At 46.6% G+C, this 16,662-nt stretch overlaps 1 protein-coding gene across 1 annotated transcript in view; it reads left to right on the plus strand.

Annotated features, from left to right (window-relative positions):
• EPHB1 (EPH receptor B1) overlaps positions 1–16,662 on the plus strand; it is a 411,740-nt gene that overhangs the window by 390,412 nt on the left and 4,666 nt on the right. Inside the window, exons 13-14 of the mRNA XM_003789410.2 lie at positions 9,722–9,871; positions 15,825–16,018. Of these exons, the coding sequence (XP_003789458.1) occupies positions 9,722–9,871; positions 15,825–16,018 (344 nt within the window). The remainder of the gene's footprint in view (positions 1–9,721; positions 9,872–15,824; positions 16,019–16,662) is intronic.

The raw sequence follows: 16,662 nt of genomic DNA on the forward strand, positions 1-16,662 counted from the left end.
ATAAAGCATAAATGCCTTTTGCCATTTTACCTTGAGATGTACCATGATATTCTTATCTCTCGACAAATGTTTCGCAAATATCAAAAATGTAGTAGACTGACACACTCTTTTGTATCCCAGAAACCACATGGGTCGGGCAGTCGGCAGGGACAACAGCATGAATGAGGGGGACCCTGGGCTGAAAGTCAAGGGAACTGTGCTCTGGAAAAGTAAAACTCAAATCAATCCTTTTTCTCTTTTTGCCTTTGGTATATAAAAGGCGACAACTGGCTCTCGGAATATACACAGGAATATACACTTTTCCACTTACCTTTCCTTCCTCTTTCCTGTTATCCAATTCTGGGGAAAGAGAGCACAGGATCTGGCATGGGAAGGCACCGTTTCCAGAGCCCCTGCCGCTTTTCACCAGGCCTCCTATCCAGTTCCTGGTGGCTGTAAGGGAAGCTCAGGACACCTGGGTCACATAACCAATGTGGAAGATAGGAAGGAGCTCCCCCGTCAAATGGTCTTTGCAGCGGGCTCTGCCCCTCCCTGGCTATCTCTCACTGCCACCAGTGGAGACAGACAGCCCAAGGAACAGGGCTCATGCCGGGAGCCAGGTGGAGTAACCTCCCTCGGCACACTTGCACACTCTGCCAGCATTAGCTAACAGCTCCTCAAGCACCCCTCTGAGATAATTAAGCATTATTATCCCTATTGGCAGGTGGAGACAGTAAGGCAGAGTGGTTAAGTGACTTGGTTAGAACTGCTGAGATTGTTTGAGGGAGAATCTGTGCCAAGAAGGAAGTGTAGTTCAGGAGGCCAGAAGAGCTTAAGTTATTTAATGTGACTAATTATTTTTAAATAGCTGTTGGAGGGCAGGGGCAGGAAGAGAGCCTAGAAGCAAGGCTAGTGGACTTGGTAAGGCATCACGCATTGCAGTAAGAAGAATATTAGTGTTTGTATTAAATTGAGTTGCCATGGACAGTATGTCAGATGCTTCTGTCCTGTGAAGAAGGGGACAAAAAATTGAAGGTTGTGGTAAACACAGTGAGGACAACAGAATATACCATACCATCAGCTTCACACAGAGCTGGACAGAGGTCTCCAAGATGGCTGAGCAGAGGCCGGTCTCCATCTGAGAGCCCCAGCCTTCTCCAAAGACAGAACATGCCCCCCTGAGCCACCCTCACCTCTCACCATGCAATGTCAGGAGCCCCTTCCAGCTGCATAGCCATAGCAGAAGCAGTCCTGCCACAGAGCAGCAGGAAGCCCACAGATCTTCCACTCACAGGGTAGGAACAGAATGGGAGAAGAGTACAGGTGGCCCAGGGTCATGGGGAGACACTTGAGACCAAGCTTGGAGGGCTGCCATGGCCTACTGACAGCCGTGGAGCCATGGGGCAGCCTCAGGGTCACTGGCTAGAAAAGGAATAGAAAACTGTGATCTCTTAGGGTGGGCACAAGTGAAGTATGGCAGTAGAGGGCCTCTAGAAAAAAGCATGATCCCCACCATCTTCAAAGAAGCAATGGTTAACACACTAGACATTGCCTAAGAAGGGAAGGATGGACAGCAGAATGAACTTCTGGCCTCCTCAACCCTATCTGTCCCCTATTTCATGCTCCTTCATGCCAACCTGTCATCTAGGGCCTGGAGTCTCACTGCCCCCCCCCACCCCAAAGGAGGGCATTTTTGTTTCAGCTGCAGGGCAGACACATCCCTGCTTGTTCCTTTCCCAATGGAATGGTGGCTTTCTCCTTGGCTATCAGCAGTCCACCATCTGGGAAGGCAAAGTGTGCAGAGAGACTAAGGCCCATTGGGCCAGTTAATCCCACTTTTTCTCCAGGGACCAGACTCTTCAGGAGCCCTGAAAGCTGGGTGCAGACTTTGGTGACTGCACAGGAGAGAGCTGATTTGAGCTGATTACTGCTGCAGGGTTCCCTGGGCCGTGCCCTGCTGAGGGCAGAAATGATGTTCCCTTTCCCTCTACCAAGCCTGGCCTGGCCTGGAGAGGGTACAAGCTGCCTGCTTGTCAAATGAATGAAGGCAGCTGTTGAATTATTTATCCCTTGTCTCTCCACCTTCCTTTTTAACTGTAAACTCAAGAAGTGCTGTGTGATTAAAATAATAATAATAATAATAATGCCCATATCCTAGCCATCAGGGGCGGTTTTGAGTGTGGGTAGTAAAGGCAGCTGTTTGTTCTGACAGTATAGTACAGAGAAATGATGTCTGTTTGGTTGAAGAACAGGATTTTTTTTTTCCAGTTGGGAAATGTCACCAAGTGGCCTTTCTGTTCTTCACACATGAAATACACACTATCATCCACATATTTTTAGTTAATTTATGTCCAAATAGGCCTTTCTCTAGCTGCTGAAAATGATGTTTAGGCTGCAATTACCTTTCACAGCAGCTCACAGAAGGGTTTCAGCGCTCACAAAGCTCAGGGGAGAGGCAGCGAGGACCCCACCCGACTGTAAATTTTTCCATTTGTAGTTATTCAAATCACATATTTTATTACTAGTACGAAATACATTGTGTCATTCATTTTGGACGAGCAGCTAATGCTTTAAGAAAAGCTTTGAAAAACATTCTATTTAGAAACAATTTTGTCTGCAGCTAACACTGCGTGTCTATTAGGCTTGTCTTTTCTCCCAGCCCTTTCTTTCTGCTCTGTGTGCCATTTGCATGACAAACGGGACCATCCTCTCCAAAAGCTCACCTGTTCCTGCAGCCTGCTTCCCACCGAACGTTCACATTCTCTGTGTGTTGCATCATAATCCTTAGCAGGGTAATAAATTACAGTGTCACCATCAAGATTGTGGCTTCTGGAAAGAAATAAGCAGCAGGGCCAGATGAACTCTTTCGGAAGATGAGAGACTGTTTTCATGCAAATTCCTGGCGTCCTGGGGAACTGGGAACAGCCTCTTTATTATATAGACTCAGCTGTAATTCAGCAGCCAGAAGCCATTTCCACTGGTTGTTAGAAGCTGGTAACACTCAGAGAAGGATAACCTTTAAGGCAGAAACTTCTTTTCCTTCTTGACTGATAAGGGTCTTATCTGGGGAAAAAAATCACTTTACTGATTAGGTGGAGGAAAATGGGTCGGTATACTTTCAGAGTGCTTTAAATCAAGACATTCATTCCAACATACCTTTGTAATTTAATACTTAGACACTTAGAGCACACTTTTGACCAAGGCAGTGGACAGTGACTATACAACAGGAGGGGGCCTGTCACATGGATGCCCCTGGGGGCCAAGGCCATCTGTGTCTGAACTTGTCCACAGCGGGATGCACAGAGCCCCTGGCACAGACAGATGCCTTGCCCAGGCTGGTCAACCACCACCAGGATGGTTACTGCTCCAAGGGGTGTGTCCAGCCTGCCAACTCCAGAGTTGCTGTTGATAAGACAATGCAAACTTCATCTCAAGTGGTTCTCCATTTCCTTTGCAGCACAGATATACTTGACAGAAATATTAGCAAAGTCAATTTGCTGCTTTTCCATCATTTTAAGACCTTTTGAAGTTTAATGCAGTATTGACCAATATTTGCCACAGATATTGAGTGGCAAATGAGTTGAGTGTCCCTCCTCCATGGCAGACTTCACTCACCCAGGCCAATGCTCCTCTTCTCTGCTCACCAGAAGCCCTCGTACAGTGGTCTCCAAGGCTGGTCACCCATTGGAATCACTTGAGGGAAGTTTAGTTTTTTTAATTGTGCAGGTACTCAAACTTATTAGACTCTCTGAAAGTGGGGCCCAAATACTGTTAGGTTTTAACATGCTTTATGTGATTCCAGTGCACAGTGATCAATCACAGCCCCCTGCTGAGCCCAGAGGAAGCCTCAGAATCCTTCTCAACACAACCACTAACAATGATCAGAGTCGGTATTCAAGATGGAATCTAATGCAATCCATGACTTTTGCTGGGTTGATCTATGCAAGTAGTTCTCAAAGTGTGACAGCTGTACTGGGAATTCTTTTGAAAGGTAAAGTCTCAGACTTCATCCCAGAGCTAGTAAATTTAAAAGTCTGGGTTGGAAACAGCTTTGTAAGAACACCAGAAGATTCTGATGCACACTGAAATCTGAGAACCACTGCTTTAACCAGTGGTTGTGACTAATGGCTGCACACTAGAATTCCTGAAGCATGTTAGAACTTACCAGTGTTTGTGTACCACTCCCAGAAATTCCAAATACATTAGATACCCATGGTATTAAAAAAAGTTCTCCCCCATGTAATTCCAATGAGCAGCCAACCTTGGGAGCCACTGAGTAGGCCACCGGGGCATGTCAAGTAGAAGGCTATTGGCCTTGCCTTCAGCCAGTGTGTTTTTTTTTTTTTGGGGGGGGGGCTCTTACAATATGGCTACCTAGGCCTGGAGTGGCCACCTGAGTCTGGAGACATTGCTAGGAGAATGAAGATGGAATTCTCCCCCAAAAATACACAGGAGAGATGTATTCTCCAAAGTATGGACTGTAGCTGAGGCATGATCAATAGCACTGAAGAAATAGTAGAGGGGCCCTGTGGTTAATAGAGAGGCTACAATACAAAAAAATCGCACTGCCCTCTAATAGTAGGCAACTCTGCTGTCTAGGAATTTAACAAGAGTACAGTAGAACCTCTATAAGTTGACCACCCAAGGGACTGTAGCAAACAGAGGAGGTCGACATAAGGAACTAGGCCTATTGTACTGACAAGCAGATGTGGAACATGTTAGGTTCATCTTGGGGAGGTGATCAACTAGGAGGTTCTACTACATTTTTAGTGCCTGATAAAATTGTATACACTGGAGGTGTTAGTTTCCTATGGCTGCTGTGACAAACAACAGCAATATATTCTCTCATGGTTCTGAAGAACAAGGTGTTGGCAGGGTCATCGTCCCTCCAAAAGTTCTAGGGGAGAGTCTGTTCTCTGCATCTCTCCTAGTTGCCATCAACCCTGGACATAACTAGGCTTGCAGACACTCTAGCCTCTGCCTCCACCTTCACGCGGTTTTCTCCCTATATGCCTGGCATCACTACATGGATTTCTTACAAGGACACCAGCTTTATTTTTAGGACTCATTCTTATCTACCATAATTTCATTTTAAACTGAATTATATATGCAAAGATCCTATTTCCAAATAAGGTGACAGTCACAGGTATTCTTGGGGACACAACTCAGCAAACAACACTCAGTAAGTTCTTATTTAATGGGAGCAATAGCATACTGTATGGGTTACATCACTAACATGACACACCTTCACAACCCCCGTATATTTTCTACATTATATACCTTTTGAAGTAGTGGGTATGAAGAGATTGCATGGTATTTTCAGTCAAAAACCTATCACTTCCAAACTTCAAGGGAATCCTACTGTATCATGAGTCTAACTTGCAATGAACAAGTACGTGATCACCATACTAGATATTTATGGGTATCTAGAATCCTGGCATAATCCCAGGACTTAATCTCACACAAGATGGTGGGGGAAAGTTCTATAGCAATTCCCAGGTACACTGGAGTACTACCCTCGGGATCCTCCAGGATAAGTACTCACACCTCAGCCTGGAAACCGTCACATTGAGTTGGGCCGTAGAACCAAAGGTCTGTGTCGTGCCTACCTAATCTTACTGCAGCAAGACAGTGAGCTGGCTGGGTGGCATCAGGGAGGTCCACCGCCCCCAAGAGTGGGGCCGAGTCTCGTCATTGCCATGTCCCCAGCAGGGTAGTGAGCACACAGCGGGTGCTACAGAGATGCTTGTTGCAGGCTGGCTGAGGGACTGAAGTTCCCTACACTGAGACCTTCGGGCAGGTGTGGGTAGAGGTCAGAGACCTGAAGAGGTCTAGGTTAGAATTAATCCACTGCCTAGCATCTTCTCTCAGCTTGTCAGAGCAAACACACACTCTTAAATTTGTCTTAAATCTGAGTGAAGGCATGATTATCTGAAGCACTCATTTTCAAACATTTGGAGAATTTCTTGACAGCACAACCATTTCATGCAAAGCTCTATGTGCAAGGTCCCTATGTGAAAACTTACAGGAAACTCAGAGCCCTGGTGACGTCCCGGTGCCTCGCCTCCTCCCCTCTCCCCTCTTCCTGTGCCCCAACAGTGACTCACATGGTTGCTCTCAGCAAATGCTGTCCTGGCAAAATGGAGACCTATGCCCTCAGCATCCCTGGGGGGAGCAAGTCATCTGGCTCCTTGTAAAAACCTGTGCCAGGTACAGTGTTCTCAAGCCCAGTGTCAGCCTCTCTGAGCCCACATGGATGCAGATTCTTTCCCAGGGAGCCCCATCCACTCTTCACCTGAGGATTCTTCCCCCATGTTCCCTACCATCCAACAGAACACACATTCCTTCTCTGTGTCCCCTCCTCCTGCCTGCACTGGGGAGCCAAGGATTCTTAAAGCACTTCCCAGTCACATGGGTACTGTGGCCCCCTCGCCGGCAGCAGGGCAGCAGAAACTGCCTGCTGCATAATCCCGCTTCGTTTTCTTCTGTTCCCCTCCACAGGGCTGGGCACCAGCCTCTAAATTAATAGATTCTCTTCATATAATTGAAGACATGTTAAATAATCATCACCATAATTACCTCTGAGCATCAGAAGGCAACACTAGCAATGTGATGTTGGAGAAGATAGAAGGGAAGTTTAAAATTCTCATGAAAGAAAACACCCATCTTGGTGTTTCCCTGACTTTGCGTTTCCTTTTGCTCTGCCGCTGAGGTCAGCTTCCTTGTGTTCTTCTGCTGAGTGGGGGAGCCGGTTATGACAAGCTGTCAGCTGCCTGTCCAGAGGGGCTCTTCTTAGAGACTAGGACACCTGCTGGGATGGCAGGCATGGCGGTGACAGGCCAAGCTCCATGTTCAGTGAGGCCCAACAGCGCAAGGTGGCAGGAGGGCTGGGGGCTGCTTGCTGTGGGCCTGGCACTGCCACTTTCCAGGCAAGAGGGAGCAGCTCCACAGCTGTCACTGACAGCCCCTGGGGTCTGCTCCAGACTTGGCAGAGGAGGACATTTCCAGACTCCCAAATCAAATGCCTCTTTGAAATTCAGAAGAACCACACTTTTACACTTTCATCTTCCTCCCTCCTCTGACACAAACACACACAAAAGCTTAGCTAGGCCTCTTTCCCCTTTACTCATAGACCCACACTGCCACGTTCCCCGTCTCGCGCTCTCTCACACGTATCGATAACTTCTCACTCACACAGAATCTCACATTCTCTCTCTCTCACACACACACACTTGCAGAATCGCATTATACTAATTAAACTTCTGCTCTCTCCTACCTCATTTGACCCGAGCATTTTGAGAGAACAAAGAACCCTCTCCTTTTGAGGAGCCCAGGGTGTCTCAAGGTGTGGCATCAGCCCCTCCCTTGATGGTGACACACAGCATGGGTCTCTAAGCTGTTGGACACTGGCCTCCAGGTCACTGGATGAATTTTCCACCTCTCTTCCTAGGCATGGGTACCAAGTAGATAAAACTAGTAAGTTCCTTCTGGAGGTGGGTGAGAATAGAGCATCCTGTTGCAGCTGCAGCCCAAGCCTGCCCTCCAGGCATTTGTCACGTTGCTGGCATTTGAGCTGAAGACATCTCCCACCACAAAAGCCTGCCATCATCCTCAGGGAAATCAGGCCTGTCTTCCTTGCAGAAATCTGTGTATGTGCCTGGGGAGGTCCAGGCCAGGTTCCTTCCCAGCTCCAATAGGAAACCAGATAAAAATATACCTTGCAGTTTGCTCCTGGCCCTCCCCGCCCCCTTTCTCCCTCTCTTTCTGGCTCAGATTAACTATTTATACATTTTAAGGTATGTTTGCTAAAGTCCCCCATGTATCTTTGGTAATTCAAGTAGATTATAAGAATGGTGTGTATAAAAATAGTCTTCATCAACAGAAAAATGAAACAAATGTGGAGAGGAGTAAGGGGGCTGCTGTCCTGTGCTGTGCTGCCACCTCCCACCACCAGCAGCAGGTGTCATATACTACTGTGTTTCCCCAAAAATTAGACCTACCCAAAAAATAAGCCCTAGCAGGATTTCTATGCATTTGTTAAATATAAGCCCTACCCTGATAATAAGACCTAGTGATAGGCCATGCATTTCACTGTGAATAAGACATCCCTTGAAAATAAGCCCTAGTGTGTCTTCTTGAGAAAAAACAAATATAAGATAGTGTCTTATTTTCGGGGAAACAGAGTACGGAGTAAGCAGAGATCAGGTATGGAGAAAGCACTGTGGAGGTGAATTCTCCCTTGGCGTAGAGAATTAAAAATGAGGATCATATTTCTTCCAGAGACTGGTGAGCTTGGGAGAGCAACCTTAGCAGGAGTTCCACTTTCATATCTCTAGGCAGCAGTGATCCTGGGCAGGACAGACCTGCTCCGTGCTCACCTCCCTCTACTCCCCTTAGGGATTCTGTGCCTCAGCCATGTGGGCTGCTTGTGCTCTTTCTTTCTCACCCCCAGCCTTTGTACATGCTTTCTGCTGGTACTTCCCTCCTTCCTTCACTCGGCCTGCTTAATTTCTACTCATTCTCTAGGGCTGAGCATAGTGACAGTAATAGTCTGACTACACAGGTGCTGATGAGAAACTGAGGCATGGAGAATAGTGAGTCCCCATCACACAGGTAGAAAGGGGCAGTGCTGGTACCTAAGCCCAGCCAAAGGCTTCAGGAGTTCTTAACCACTGCAGGAAGGGAGTCCGTGGCCCCTCCCAGTCTCCTCTGGTTCTCATAGCACCCTATACCCACCTTCCTCGGTTTCGAGCTTTTTACCCTATGCTCCACCTTCATCTTCACCTTCCTGTTTTAATTTTTTAACAGTGCATTTTACGTTTCTGTTTTCTCATCTGCTCTCCTCACTCTCTGTATCCCTAGGGCAGGGACACTAGCTGGCTTCTCTCTGGGACACCAGCTCCTCAAATAGGACCTGGCATAAGGCAGTGGTCATCGCCTATTTGTTGACAGGGTAAATGAATGAATGGATGGATGGATATCAATCCCTTAGGTAAATGAAGCTGGTCAAGGTCTGGCAGACAAGCTGAGGGCCAAGCAGAGAGCCAAGTCAGGAAATTCCAGTGTGGACTTGGAGGCCAAGAAGGACAACTTCAAGGCAACACCTTAGAAAAGCAGTCTTGGCAGCACCTGTGGCTCAAGGAGTCGGGTGCCAGCCCCATATACTGAAGGTGGTGGGGTCAAACCCAGCCCTGGCCAAAAACTGCAAAAAAAAAAACAGAAAAGCAGTCTTCAGATTCCAGGATCTGCCCTTCAGTGGAACAGCCAGCACTAGGAAGACCACAGCACTGGGTCCCTCATGCCCTGCTGCAGCCCAGAGCTGTCTACAAGATGCAGAGTTTCCTTCTAGAGGAAGATCACAGGGAAATGATGTTGAAGTGGGCGGGTCCTCCATATTGCTATTGCTATGGCTTGCATTGCACCTTGCCAATCTCACACAGTTCTGTTGTGTTTTCTACGGTTACACATTCTCACCCTCACCTCCCTGCAGCCACATCAGAATCCATGTGCAATGAACATGGTGTGCCCAATATGGCGTGAGATCAGCTCCAACATGCTGATCTCCAGGAGCTCCTCTGAGTAGGCATACAACACAGTGTGCCATGGGGTGGGGCTTGGGATGGCCATCCTAAGACATGAGATGTGGAAAGATATGGGAGTGGACTGTACATAGCAAGGTCTTTTCACCTGCTTCCAACCAGAAATCTAATGGTTGGGCTGATCATGTTTCTCCTTCTTCCAGGGTGGAAAGATCCCTGTGAGATGGACGGCTCCAGAGGCCATTGCCTACCGCAAGTTCACTTCAGCCAGCGACGTCTGGAGCTACGGGATTGTCATGTGGGAAGTCATGTCATTTGGAGAGAGACCCTACTGGGATATGTCCAACCAAGATGTGAGTGTCAGCAGCACCTGATTGCCACCACATCCCTTCCAAGGAGTTACAGAGTCAGTAGAACCCCAAGCCCTCCTGTTCTGAGCTCAGGGCCTTACAACCTGAACTTGAGGAATTCAGGGCAGGGGATGCAGGGATATCCTCTGGATGGGTATTTAAACTAATCACAGAGCCCAGCATGGAGATGTGATAGTTCCAATGACCACAAAGCCTGAGAGGTGTCCAAACTACAGATTCCAACCCAAAAGACAATAAGCTGGTCCTGAATGGCCATGGATCATGAATTTGTCAGGCCCCAAATTAATCAAGAATCTCTACCCTGCTTCTCAGAGCCCAAGTCTGTGTTCTTCTTCCTGGTGGATGATAGGAGGGAAGGGGCGCTGGTCACAGGGCCAGGGGATGGGTCCTGACCAGCTCCACCTCTGACAGCTGTGCTCCATCAAGCCAGTTGCAGTTTATATCTTGGACTCATAGTCCTTTAAGGAGAGTAATTGCAAAGAATCCTTCTCTGAGAATTCACTCCTTTGTGAGACTGTGTCAGCTGTTAGTGAAGGAGGAGATAAGAAGGCTTCCCAAAGTTGGTCAGCTGCAGATGGCCAGAGGAGTGGGGCCCTGTCTACGGGAAGTCAAGGTTGCCCTCATGGGACAAGAGCAGGAAAGGAAAGAGCAGGGTTACCTGAGATGCTTTAAGTAAAGGCGTTTTGGCACTGTTCCAAATGGGATTCTCTGCTCCATAATTACAAAAGATGGAGAAGTCTTTGTAGGATGATTGCTTTGAAAAGGCTCCAATGGAAAGCTGTGCTTGGATTTCAACAGCTCCAGTGGCCCTGGGATATTCTCCAGAGACCACCACTCTTCTGCATTTTGAGTACATACCCTCCTCTTGCAGCGGAGAGGATCTCAGCTTGCAAAGCCTACATACTTGCTCTCCCCATCACTTTAGGGGAGGTTATTTTTTCCAACTCATAGATTAAAAGAGGAAGGGCTTTCCCCAGTCCAGATCTAGGTCCACTGGGCACCCAGCCACACTGTAAGCACCTCCATGCTTGGGTGGCCTCTGAGGTGCTCAGAAGCTTGTGGAATCCATAGCTCCATATCCAGCCAGAGGCTTATCACCATGGTAGTTTCTCAAAAGGTTGAGAAAGGTGGCAGTTTCCCAGTGAAACTGTGCCAGGGGAGCTGGGGTACTTCTGTGACAGTATTCCTTGTTGCCACTGGCAGAGTGGCTCCAGCTGGGTGAAATGGCTGCATCCTTAACCAGGTCCCGATGACAACCACAGGCAATATCTAGGTCCTCTATTATCTATGATCAGCCACGCCTTGCTTCTGTTCTTGTAACCTGTCAAAGCAGTAGGTGTTGGAATCAACACAGGTTGCTTTCATGAAATCAGTGTCAGCAGCACCCTGGTTCTATACATACCGTCTGCTAGATGTATAAGAAATAATAGCCAGGAAAAGCAGACCCATCTTTTCCCACCCAAGATCTTAATCGGATTAAGAACAATTCAGCTCACAGAGAATGGATTACAAAACTGTCTGGCAGGCAAGCTTTGACATTCATGGTATTTTCTGTCAATGCATTTGCCTATGTTGAAAACAAATAGAATTTCTGATAATAGACTTCCAGAATCTCCAAATTATTCATTGCGCACACAGTCACTATATACTAATTGTGACTCAGCAGTATGCTTGCTAGTTCTGCTCCTGAGGGGTTTATAGTCCAGTGGCTTATACATGGGGCATTGGGAACACTCAAAGGAAGGGAAGGGAAGGGAAAGGAGGGGAAGGAAAGGCTTCTCAGATAGTTGACGTTTGAGATGGGTCTCAGAGGGAATAAGAACATCTGTAAAGTAGCAATTTGTTCTGATTTTACTGTATTTGTCCAAAATAAAGCCCCTAGTGCAATTCTGCTTCCTATAGGAGGCAGGAGGTGACTTCATGCTCATTCAGAAAGCTTCTTACAACCTGGCCTGGGAAAGGAGCAGCTCCCAGCTGCTGGGCTGCAGCTCCACTCACCAGAAACTGCCGAGGTGGTGTCGGTAAAGGATGTTACAGATGACAATTGAAAGGCTTTAAGAAAGAGAATTGCAGAGGCAAGTCAGAGTGCTGGTAATTAGGATTCCAGAGCCCAGGAAGGTCTTTGAACATGTACAGAGAGTTTGTCAGCCAGAGAGAGCAACTTGGAAGTTCTGCTGCTTGGATCTGATTGACAGAGATAATGAGAGTGGCAGTGTCTGTGGAGAGAAGCTGCGGTTTTATTGAAACATCAGAGCTCAACTTAACCCGCTCTGCCCTGGTTCCTCCACTGCTCTGAGTTCCTTCACTTCACTCTCCTCAGTGGAAGGTCGAGTAGGCACCACCCACAGCCCAACTCACTAATGCGGGGGGGTGTCCATGTGTGGGGCCGGCCAGAAGGCCCCACTGAGGATGCTAGGGTAAGGGGAGGGGCCTGCTCATTTACCAGAGGAGCTCCAGTCAATTCATCTGGTGCCCAAGACCGCCTGTGCTGGATCCCCTCCCAACCCCCACACCTACTCTGTCTGGATGTAGGTGAACCAAGGTCACACCTCACCCCACCTCATCCCTGGCCCTGGGATTTTTACTTATATTGACCTTCAGGATGGCCAAAAGGGTTGCTATAGATCATTCAAAGTGAGATAGCAGTGAGCTCAGGGTAAGTGTTGCCTGGACTGGCTCTCTCACCCACAATCTTCCACTCTTACTTTTCTCTGGAAATGCCATCTTATGTCCTTCTAATCTCCAATCTTCTTACCCTTCATTTATCTCATTCTATTATGGATGAAGGAAAGAGATCCATAATTCACTCCAGGTTTCAACTCTGGTCAGTATAACACACTATGCCCCATATCTTCGGCCGTATCTATCCCTCCAGTTCAAACCTGGTCGCTGGTTCAGAGCCATCAGATGACCATATTGGAGATGTTTCTCCCCACTGCCTCCCTGTCATCCATACCTCCTAGCATGGCATGTGAGACAGAGAATAATCTCAAAGTCCCATGAGAAAAGCAAAGTTATTTTTTTGATATAATGATGTTTTAATTTGACTCTTAAGTTATATGTACTCAAGAAATTAAGAAAATGCCCAAATCCTTAAGAAGACAATACACATCTCCAAAGGCAGCACACTTCAAAGATCTGTGCAGATAAATGCTATCCATCTACCAATTAATGACCTTGGTATTTTTTTCTTTGGAGTAGAGGGTATCGGCTATTTTTTTTTTTTTCCTTTGTGCAGGCAGCATCCGTGCTCCCAGGCTATCAGTTTTGGTAATAACAAGAAAATTACTTAGAAGAAGTAGCAAATGAAGTGCCATTTTATAAACATAAGTGTGGGAGGAGGTCCCCATAGCTATATTCTATCCTGAAAGGTGAGAAATGGGGATGTGGCATCCCCATGTACTAAGTCTCTTTCTTATTCTTGAGCAGGTAGGAGAGTTATCTTGTAGGCAGGGACAGTTAGTATTTTGAGGCTCTGGCACCAAACAATTTAGGCAGAAGTGCCATTAGTTGAGGGATACACTAATAATACTATCTACCTTGCACTAGAAGACTTTAGCATCCCCTAACGCTATTATGAGTTAAATTTGGACACTAGTTCCCCTCACTGGCCCCAATGAGCTTGCCCTTAGGTAACCAGAAAGGATTCATGGGGACATTCAATGGGTCATCCCACTTGTCCTCACAATGAGTGGAGACTTCGTGACCGGGACCTTCAATCTGTTGCCTAGAAGGAGCTTGAAAATGGTACAGGTTTCTGTGCCAGGCTGATGGGAACGATACCCGGCTGCTCCCTCTCATGGATTACTTAGTTCAGCTCTGTACCCCTATTTCATGCCACAAAGACATCAAACAGGTCCGGGGGCTGTTCTCCAGGCTCAGATCGTCACCGCAGCCTCCTGGAGACCTCATACGTGTGGCTTTTGAGGTATTTAAAAATTAAAAACCAGCACCCCTCTGACTTATTCCCAGCCCATCATCTAAGTGGTGTGCGCCTTTGGACAAATCACTTTAATGTTCTTGCCCTCCTTTTTTTCTCATGGGGTTAAAATACCCTCCTCAGGGGATAGTAGGGAGTTTGATTGACAACAGTTTGGGGGAGATGAAAATGTGTCAGTTCTACACATTGTTCAAAAGTGAATGTTCCCAGTCACTGGATTGTTTTTAATACAGTGATGATATTGGCAGGGTTGGTACACTTGTTTTCCATCATGTGGAGGGGAAGGAACAATGCACCGTGATTGTCTCTGATGACTTCAGGTTATCATATTATCTCGTGCCCTAGCTCATGTCCCACGTACTGTGCATAGAAATTGCGAGAATGTCAACTAATTCAAAATATTCATTTTTTTGAACAATTTATGAAGAAAAAAATAATAAGTTGCAATGAATCTGATTTTTTAATAGAGGCAAAACACCAGAAAATCCCTGACCTCCAGATTGTTTCCTTTGTTGTTTAAGGTGCTTGAGCTATTTATTTTAATATAAAATCAATGCATGCTTATTATGAGAAATAAAAAATACAAACAAGCAAAAAGGAAAACATAAAGAACATTCATGTTCCTACCTCCCCACAGGCAACCACCATGAAATCCATGCTGTATAGCCTTCCAAGGTATTTTCTACGGCTGTGAATAATTGTTGGGTTTTATTTTGTTTTGATTCTTGGTTTTTATACAAAAGCAGTATTATACCACCCCCAGCAATTATGCAGCCTGCTCTTTTGCCTAATATAATAATGTATATCCATTTCAATAGATACATTTTTTGCAGTATCATTTTAAAGCCTGCCTTGTATTTTAGCCTTCTATTGTATGCTAGAAGTAGGATCATTTACAATTGTTTTTGTTAATGTGAAAAGATCAGAGCAAATGTAATTGATTTACCTGAATTAGAAATTAAGAAGTACAGGATGAAAATACAAAAATCTGAAGAACAAAGTTCTCAAAGCTCCTAGAATCCTTACAAAATTATCCCCTAGAATTTGCAAAAATAACCAAAACTTGATTGGGGACGTTATTTTTGACTACTGGCTGCCTCATAAGGATTAAAGCAGATAACGCCTAGGAGATATCTAGAGCAGGAGTCCCCAGCCTTTCTGGCAACAAGGACTGGTTTCATGGAAGACGATTTTTTCACAGGGGATGGTTTGGGTATGATTCAAGGGCATGGTATTTCCACCTCAGACTATCAGGCATTAGACAGCTTCTCATAAGGAGCGTACAACCTAGATCCTTCCCATGCACAGTATGCAGTCGGGTTCACACTCCCGTGAGAATCTCATGTCACCGCTGATCTGACAGGAGGCAGGGCTCAGGCAGTGACGCTAGTGATGGGGAGTAGCTGTAAATACAGAAGAAGCTTCTGTCTTTTCAGCTGCTCTCTGCTGCGTGCCTCCTGCTGTGCAACCTGGTTCCTAACAGGCCACAGACCCAGCACCAGTACCGGGGGTTGGGCACCGCAGAACTAGAGGGTCTCTGGCACTGAGTGGGTGCTCTATCAGTGCTAATCTCCTTCCTTCTTTCCTGTGGAAATGAAAGAATGGGGATGTCTTTTATAATAGTGGATTCACTGGGTTTCCCACATGTCACTGTTTCATCACCTCAAGTGCCACCAGCTTCCAGTAAGGTAGCACCGGGCTCTGTGTCTCCTAAAGAAAGAAGATGCTCATTCCTCAACATTTACAGAGATCTAGTGTGTGCGGCCTACACCAGGTGGTGAGGGCACAAAGAAGCAATGTGATCCCTGCTTTCAAGGACCCCACACTCCAGGGGGATCAACCAAGTACACAGAAAATTCATTATGAGAGGGGTGTGAGCCCAGAACAGGGCACCTGAGCCAGCTCAAGCCAGGGAGACTACCTGGAGGCTAAGGTGTGAATGATCGGCTGGTGGCTCATCTTCCAGTCAACACCTGTTCCTATGTGTCCCTGCAGGTAATCAATGCCATTGAGCAGGACTACCGGCTACCTCCACCCATGGACTGCCCAGCTGCTCTACACCAGCTCATGCTGGACTGTTGGCAGAAAGACCGAAACAGCCGGCCCCGCTTTGCAGAGATTGTCAACACCCTGGACAAGATGATCCGGAACCCAGCAAGTCTCAAGACTATGGCAACCATCACCGCCGTGTGAGTCTGGTGAAACAGGGTGATTCCCAGATGTGGTTGGTTTTATGGTCAGGAGCATACCAGCAACCCCAGCAACCTCTGATTGTGTCCACATCTGCACTTGTTTTTGTTGCTGGGGATTCATTGAGGGTACAAAGAACCAGGTTACACTAATTGCTATTGTCAGCCAAAATCCTTCTTATAATTATGCTCCACCCCCAAGTGGCGTGCCACACACTGTGATCCCCCCACACATCTGCATTCTTAAAAAGAGCATCTGGCTACAGTGTAAACTTTATGTTAAGGGGAATAAGCATAGACAGAGAAAGACAGATAGGAGAACATTGCAATGATTATGATAGAGAAGACAGCATCTCAAATAAAGGTAATGGCTACGAAAAAAAGTGGATGAGTTTGAGAGATGTGGGACGCAAGATTTTTATGAGTTGGTGAAGAGCCAGATATGGGCCTTGAGGATGAAGGAAATGGCAAGATGCACCCTGATTTCTAGTTTGGGTACCTGGGAGTCTGCTTTGAGAATGTGGAAGGTGGGTTCGACCACTGCTCCATTTTCCTCAAGTATCTAAGGATGAAACCAAGAAAAAAATACGTGACCTCTAGGGAGGTTGTAGTGAATGGTCCATATTTTTGAAGGTCTCTGTGGT

Source organism: Otolemur garnettii, unplaced genomic scaffold (genome assembly GCF_000181295.1).
Source record: "Otolemur garnettii isolate 467f Iridium unplaced genomic scaffold, OtoGar3 scaffold00032, whole genome shotgun sequence".
Taxonomy (NCBI): Eukaryota; Metazoa; Chordata; class Mammalia; order Primates; family Galagidae; genus Otolemur; species Otolemur garnettii.